This window comes from Ipomoea nil, unplaced genomic scaffold, assembly GCF_001879475.1.
Source record: "Ipomoea nil cultivar Tokyo-kokei standard unplaced genomic scaffold, Asagao_1.1 scaffold1834, whole genome shotgun sequence".
NCBI classification, from domain to species: Eukaryota; Viridiplantae; Streptophyta; class Magnoliopsida; order Solanales; family Convolvulaceae; genus Ipomoea; species Ipomoea nil.
In genome coordinates this window covers 3566052-3574153 of record NW_017618262.1, presented here as the reverse complement: position 1 = coordinate 3574153, position 8102 = coordinate 3566052, and the positions used below count along the sequence as shown (strand labels likewise).

The window sequence follows — 8102 nt, the reverse complement described above, 5'->3', positions numbered from 1 at the left end:
ATTTAGCAACTTGACTTGGTTTGAATGCCTTGGCTTTGTTATTTGTCGACATCTCTTGTACAATTACATGCTCTTTTGCCCCTTTTTCTCTAATTTTAACTCACTTTTTGTAGACTTTGAATCCGACAGATTGATTGGTTTGGCGTGGAATTATTTCAGTGCTGGGGACTAGGTTGGAAATAATAATGAAGAACATGCATGTGGCATAATCACAATACCATAAAATATCATCTTTTAAATATACCCCAAGTGTCATCCTAAAGTAGTTCTAGTTGGACACTGATTATCATTTTTCCAAAATCATCTATGATAATCATTAACAAATTTCTTCAAAAAAATAAAAAATAAAAATCCATTACTAGCCCAATATCCAAATCGAGCCTGGACAAGTCAACACAAGCTCTTCCTTTGAAAAATAATGAAGAATGGTTTGCTAGTCAATGGTGAAAGGCGGAGGCGCAGCCTGACGGAGGACAGTAGCTGCCCTTGGTGTGGTGACGACAAGGAGTCCCTTGATCATCTCTTCAGACGTTGTGAGTTCTCCATGAGCTATTGGAATCTGTGCACGGGGCCTGTTGGTTTTAGCATATACAATCACATGCCCTTAATGGACTGGATCAAAGATAACAACAATGTTACAAATGATAGAACGTCGAATGGCAGATAGAATGGGATGCTTCATTGCTTACTTTGGAATATCTAGAAGGCTTAGAACAACTGGCTCTTTAACAACACTCAAGTACCAGCTAGTGGGGTGGTTAGGAGGTCCATGGGGAAAGGGCTTGACAGTTTCTCATTAAGTGGTACGATGGTATGACTAGTAGTCGTTATATCATAGACCGCAGTGTACATGCACCACGGTAAAAAACGGTGCCGTTTCTTTAAGTAAAGAAACGGCTCGCCGTTACCGTTAACGGAGTCCGCTTGTTTGGTGTATTAAACACCAACTGACACTACAGTATATCTAAACCGACACTGCAGTTATATCAAAATGATACTGTAGTTGTAGTGAAATGAAACTGCAGTGTATATAAAATGAAAGTGAATAACATTTCACATATTTGAGTGTATATTGTACAATGAAACTGTAATTATATCAAAATGATCATGTAGTTGTGTTTTAATGAAAATATAGTGTATATAAAATAAAATTAAATAACATTTTCACATATTTGAGTCTAGAAATATCGAATGAAACTGTAATTGTGTTTAACCGAAACTACAGTGTATACGAAATGAAACTGAATAACAGAGTTACTTTTTGCGGAAGGGTGCGGAACGGCAAAAAACGAATGCCGTTTATTCTCATTTAACAAAACAACGTCATTTTGATGCGTGGTGCATAATCGATTATGCACTGCGGTGCACGATATAATTTGCCTATGACTAGTACACAAATCTAAGTTAACTAAACACCGCTGGCACATGGCTTTGTCAAGCTCAACACTGATGGTGCTAGGAAGGCCAACTCAAGCATGGCTAGTGCAGATGGAACCATTCGAGATCACAATGGTGCTTGGATTGTGGGGTTCACCACCAAAATTGGGATCACGAGTAGCTTCTTTGCGGAGCTGTTGGATCTGAGGGAAGGTCTTAGCCTCGCCAAAGACAGGTGGATGAACAAGATCATTGTAGAGATAGATTCAAAAGCAATGGTCCATGCGGTGAAGGGAAAGGCCGATTCGAGACCGGAGGTTGAAACCTTAATTATTGACTACAAGACTATCATGAGACAAATCCAGGACGGTGACATCCAAGTGATCCAACACATCTTTCGAGAAGGTAACCAGTGTGCCGACTACCTCGCCAACTTGGGGCAAGGTGGGGACTAGGAGACCTTAATCTTAGAGGACCCTCCGGATGGTGCAAGAGACATTGTGGATAGAGACGCCAAAGGCATTGCTAGCAAAAGCATTTCCTAATCCTTGGGACCTATTGGTCCCTCTAGCGCACCAAAAAAAAAAATCGATACGGTCAGACAAAGAAGTGGCTTACCTAGTTGTATTTACATTCTCGAAGAGTAGAAGTAAAAGGGTCAGCTAATCATTTTGTCGAATGTAATACAAACATGTCCTATGAAGTGAAAAATCATGTATTGCTTTCATCCTTGTTGGTGTCATGTTGAGAATTCATCAAACAAATGTCAGGCACCACCTCAATCTCGTTGTCAGGCTAATGAAAATCATAAAGAAAAATTATAATAGGGAACGATGAAAAGGAATGAACCAGTCATGAACGAGAGATGATTACCTGCCATAGTTGCAAGAGACGCCAGAGCAAGAAGTCAATTATCATAACTATGCAAAACAGTTTGCCTGCCCAAGCTCCACAAGTAAGATACCTAGCAAGATCAATGTTCATCAGCTTTTCTTCCAATATTGATGTAATGTGCTCACAAAACCGTTACACTGAGTTGATTTCGAATTTATAATCTATTAATCTATGGGTGTGTTTGGTTCACACATGATAATTGGAATCAGAATGGAAATCAAATACTTAGTAATGGTAATGGGTTTTGGTGAAAGTATTTTGCATGTTTGGTAGTAGGATGGAATTGGAATGATTACCAATATTGATGTTTGGTTGTGTATGATCCTATAATGGAAATAAAGGTTTTAAAAATACCAAAAAAAAAAAAAATTAAAACAATTGATCTTAATATAGTGACATCCAAAGCATCAATATGAATAAAAAAATCAAAACAAAAATCTAAAAGTACTACTAATCCAAACTTAAAAATTAGATTACCAATAAAATGGAATGATACCCCCTTTTAATTAGGGAATGAGATTTTTAATTGTAGGGGTAACCAAATCTCATAGTTGTGTTTTAAAAAGTTGTCAACCAAAAACACTAAGGGTGTGTTTGGAAACCCGGAAAATGATTTCTGGAAATCATTTTTCGGGTTTTCGGTGTTTGGCTAGGCTGGAAAATGAGACATGGTCAATGGAAAATGAGCTCAATTTTCCGGAAAATGACTTCCCCTTTTTTTTTGGGGGAAGTCATTTTCCGGAAGACTTCTTTGGCCTACAACAACAACCACCTTCGTCTGTCTACAACAACAATCACTGTCATCTCTGTCTACAGCAACAACTAACACTGTGAATTCCCCCCCAAGTACTGTGAATTTATTATTATTATTATTATTGTAAATTTAATATTATTATTATTATTTATAATATTATTGTAAATCTAATATATTTTAAACAAAATAATTAATTATATAAAATGTTTAATTATATAATTTTACATCATTTTCTAGAAAATGAGTCAAACAGACAAAGACAGTTTTCTATTGTGCAGCCAAACACGAGAAAGGAAAACGTTTTCCGGAAAATGACTCATTTTCTGGAAAACATTTTCCAGAAGTCATTTTCCTGCTTTCCAAACGGACCCTAACTATGATTTTGATTCCCATTCCTAGTGTGTAAACACATGAACCAAAAATACCCTAAGTGTTCTCTAGTTAGATAACCAATGCTGGATTGATAATTGAGATGTAATACTAATATACAAGCCGAGTCATTATTATTCAGTAGTTCCATGAATTTCTTCTACATTCTGCAAACTTCTACACTAAGAAATCGGAGATGGTCAAAACAAAGAACAATGATAGTTTTGGGCTGCAGTAGCATGGTGATATGAGACAAAGATCTTTCTACTTGGAAGGTTTCTTTATAAATCGTGCAATATACACTACTAGAATATCGAAATGGACTGTCACCAACTTCCTAATTCTACGGATGGGCAAACACAAAATTCAAAAATGCATTTTACATACCTAGATAATCGCTCCAATAGTGGAGGATTTGAGTGTTTTTGAGCACGATCATACACAATCTCTGTCCTCTTAGCAACATCATGCCAGCTATATAGTTTCTTCATCTGGATAGAAAAGAAGAATACCATATTCTTATATTAGATCCCCACAGCCACCAACTGCCCAAGCATAAAAACAAAGAAAGCATTACAATTAGTATTGTAGCATACATACACGGTTGTGCATGACTAGTGGATCAATCTGGGGAAGCATGTGTATTGCCTTTGTGACTGCTTGTACCATATCACTAGGATCTGGCTCTGCAAGAACAACCATATCATCTGGAAGAACCTGATGGACCATTAACCAACAGAAGAAAACATGAAAACTAAATTCAGATCTCTTGATAACAAAAAAACAGAGAGCTACAAATACAAGAAATCATATCATGATCATACCTCTGGAACTCCTCCAACACGTGTGCTAACTGTCAGCAACCCACAACTTGCTGCTTCTAATATAGCTATGCAAAATGCTTCTGTTAAAGAACTAGTGCAGAAAGTGCAAGAATCAGCGAAAGAGAAATGGGGGCACAAGATAGGGGAGAAAGAAAGCAACTTATCCTTATAGACAGTGTGCTATTTTTTAGGTCACAGATTCATTGTGGTATATAAAGACAGTGTACATTGCTATTGTGGGAATTCTCAGTAGTCAAACCTTAGATTAGCCTTTTAGGTTGAAATGATCATTAAATTTTCATGCTTTGGCAAACCCTCAAGCATATGAAATGGTAATGCCTCTAGGTAAAACAAGGCAATAAGTCCACAATTTACACTTGGCATGCATTACTTTTGCCTCTGTGCATAGGCTTTGAGTTGTTTTATATTTCTTCTTGCTTATTGGAAAAAGGGCCAGATTGTTTTTGCTATCTTAAATAGATTTACAGCATCATGAACCAGGATATACCCATAAAAGTTTCATGCCACATAATTTGGTAACCTCAAGTCTCAACTCTCAAGACACAACTAAGCACACTCAACAAAAGGAGCATGATATACCTGTTCAAGAAAATATGGCCAGTTATTAACACTGACTGCACTTTGGCATGTGGCACTGCTCCCAACATCTCAACTCGATCTTGGAGAGAGTGCTTTTCCCTCATCTCTTCCAGGCGCACTCGTTTAGGTCCATCTCCTCCAACAATGAAGCGAACCTAATCTTCACCAAGAGAATTGCTTATATCTAAAATTATCATAAAGACAGTCAAGATCTACCTACCCAAAGTTATATAAAAGCCGTCATACTTCAGAAATACTTACATTGGGATACAAGCGGCATACTTCAGGGATAACTTCAACTAGTAAATCTGCCCCTTTCCTGTAAACTAATCTACTTATCACAACTATAACAATTTCCTCCCGACTAAGCTTTTCTGGAGCAGGTTTGAACATTGCAGTGTCCACGGCATTTGGAATGACATAAACCTTTTCCGGTGGCAGCCCTGATCTTAAGACTGTGTTTTCTTTGCTTGTGTGAGACACACAGATAGCCTGGGTTACATCAGCTAGAGTAAATTGCAATACCTTGTTCATGTGAATGCTTCCCACATCAGCAAATCCATAAAGAGAATGATCAGTGAATACAACTTTGTAACCCATTGTACGTGCATGCATCAGAGCTTCATGGCATAGAGTAGAGAAGGCTTGATGTCCATGAACCAAAGTTATCTTTTCCCGAATTAGAATAGTCCTTATGATAGGAAGTGTACCATAAAAAGTGGGTAGTGTATTCTGCATAAGAAAAGGCTTCCATGGCACATAGTAAACTTTCAACCCACCCGTCATATATCTCACTCCAGAGCGATTTTTATAAGCGTGAGTCATAACAACCACCTAGCTTCATACAAATGAGCATAATAAATTTCCTTGTTTTAAGAACCCTCTATATGAAAACTACACTTTCAAGTTTCAACAATTTGTTCCTTCTGAGCTAATGCTGAAAGATGACATTTTTCTTGATATTCTTTGTTCTTTATCTTTTAGATACATATAAGATTGCCAGATTGGATTATAGAACAGAAAGATTCGTTAGGATTAGTTGGCTACGGACCTAACCAAACTAGTCCAGATAAAGACTGACTTATATTTTCCACCTAATGGTTCATTTTGTGGAGGGAAAACCAAGAAGGACCAATTTCATTAGGACAAGTTGGTTTCAGACTTTCTAACAAAACCAGTCCAATTGGGCTCCTTCTTCACTTCCCCTCTTGTATTCACCCTAGCCAAACACATAAGGGAGATCACATTCAGTGATTCAGATTTCCTTGTCTGCCTAAATTTTGATGCAACTGTGTAAAATTCATGAATTTCTACTAGAATACAATCAAGCCAAGAATTGGGGAAAACATGAAACTTCTCATTTTCTTTCTTTTCATCCTATAGGCTCAGTGCATAAATGAAATCACACGAAGATATACACTAGACAATTTAGACAGTGTAGATTATAACATGAAATCTGACCTTATGGCCCCGCTTCATCAAGCATTGAGATAGATAATAAATGTGATTCTCAACGCCACCAAAATTGGGATAGAAAAAATCTGACACCATCAAGATACTATGCTTCTCGAGCTCATCCATGACAGTAATATCTCCACACCTGCAAAGATAACAGCTTCAACATAAGCTATTCCATGGAAAGATATTGAAAAGCGAAAATCACAGGCTTCATTAAAGAAATGCACTAAGTAGATCAAGGCAAGAGCTAAAAAGCAGTCAGCCAAGACTAATCTCACAAGGAGCTAAATCATTATTAAGATCCACCAATGCATCAATGCAGCTTACTTCAAGTATATACTCTGCTGGGTGTAGTATAAGAAGCATTTCATCAAACGTGTGGGGGGTGTAGAAAAATTCTATGCAAAAACAGAAACCATACCGTACAGTGAAGCTTAACTCAGTACAACTAAAATATTCTCCGTATAGTCAGAGTTCAACGTTGATTGACCACCGGAAATGCAATATCGAGCTAATTTTAAGCCATACGAGAGAACGGGAGAAGGAAAATTATATCAGTAGCTTACTTTAGCCGGAAATTTTCTCCCTCTTCTTATTTACGGAGTATTTTTTTGTTTTTGTTTTTGTTTTTTGTTTTTTGTTTTTTGTTTTTTTTTTTTTGAAAAAAAAAAAAAAAACGGAGCTGTATTTTTCAGTAATAATTTGGCTTTTGATGTGATGTGATAAACCTTTTATTTTTGTTGTTTGTTTGTTTGTTTGGTACAAAAATGTCACTTCCATTCTTTTTCGTTAATTTTGGTTTTGATTATATATATCCGGGGTGTTAATTTCGTAATTTTCTGTAATAAGTATATTTTGACGATGCATTACGTGTTAGTGTGTGGTGTATTTTTGAGTGATACTAGGTTGTACTTAGTATTGTATTACTCAATAGGTCTATTGAACTCTTTGTGTTTTTTTCTTTTAGGTGTTGCACTATAAATCACTCATAAGTGTACTACACAACCATAAGTGCACTACACACTATCACTTAGGGCTCGTTTGGTTCGCGGAAAATATTTTAAGGGAAGTGAAATTGGAATTTCATGGAAAAACAATTACTAGGAAGATGGATTTCATTGTTTGGTTGGTGGAAAAAGAATTACTGGGAGTACTAATTCGATTGTTTGGTTAGATTTGGAATTGTAAGGAATAATGAGTATAAAGACCTATATGCCCCTACAAATTAATAAAAGTAATATAATTTAAAAAGAAAGTAAGGGTAAAATAGGCAATCTATTCACTTTTTCTTCCCATCTTCCATGGAAAACAAAATCCTTGGTCCAACCAAGAATTTTTTTTTTCCTCAAATGGAAAATGAATTTCATGAACCAAACACTAGAAAACAACATTTTCCATGAACCAAACATCCCCTTAGTACACCACTGAAATATACCAAGTATAATTTTATTATGCACTAACAAGTGCTAGTATGTGGTGCGCTTTTATAAATGATCTGTGGTACACTTAGTATTGCACTACTCAATGGGTCTATTAAACCCACCGCGTTTTCTTTTTTCCTTTTTGGTGGTGCACCACAGTTCACCAATAACTGCACCATAGAGCACTTACAAAGGCACCACACACTAGCACTTAGTGCACCACCAAAATATACATGGTGCACAAAATTATAAAAATGCCACCACGTTTTTTCTCTTTTGATTGATTTTCAGCCACTTGATAGTGCACCACAAAGCATCAAGTAACGCACCACAAAGTACTCATAGGTGCACCGTTCACCAACACTTAGTGCACTACTCAAATATATATTGTCGATGAAATTATAA

General features: G+C 36.6%; 1 protein-coding gene across 2 annotated transcripts; it reads right to left on the bottom strand.

Annotated features, from left to right (window-relative positions):
• Positions 1-1969: 1969 nt before the first annotated feature.
• LOC109193170 (phosphatidylinositol N-acetylglucosaminyltransferase subunit A) lies at positions 1970-6882 on the bottom strand. 2 transcript variants are annotated; one of them, XM_019344018.1, is made up of 9 exons: positions 6698-6882; positions 6280-6418; positions 5080-5652; positions 4819-4973; positions 4219-4309; positions 3995-4111; positions 3782-3885; positions 2251-2341; positions 1970-2172 (listed from the first exon to the last, which is right to left on the bottom strand). In XM_019344018.1, exons 2-9 carry the CDS (start codon positions 6397-6399, stop codon positions 2089-2091), a joined length of 1335 nt encoding a protein of 444 aa, XP_019199563.1. In that variant the 5' UTR covers positions 6400-6418; positions 6698-6882; the 3' UTR covers positions 1970-2088. The 2 variants fall into 2 exon arrangements, with proteins under 2 accessions (XP_019199563.1, XP_019199564.1); XM_019344019.1 differs by lacking the exon at positions 6698-6882 and adding an exon at positions 6555-6575.
• Positions 6883-8102: the final 1220 nt, after the last annotated feature.

Coding starts and splice junctions, on each gene's coding strand:
- LOC109193170 (XM_019344018.1), bottom strand. CDS start 6,399: ATGGATGAGCTCGAGAAGCATAGTATCTTGATGGTGTCAGATTTTTTC. Junction 4,310..4,818: donor GGCCATATTTTCTTGAACAG/GTATATCATGCT, acceptor TTTCTGCACTAG/TTCTTTAACAGAAGCATTTT. Junction 2,173..2,250: donor GTCTCTTGCAACTATGGCAG/GTAATCATCTCT, acceptor GATTTTCATTAG/CCTGACAACGAGATTGAGGT.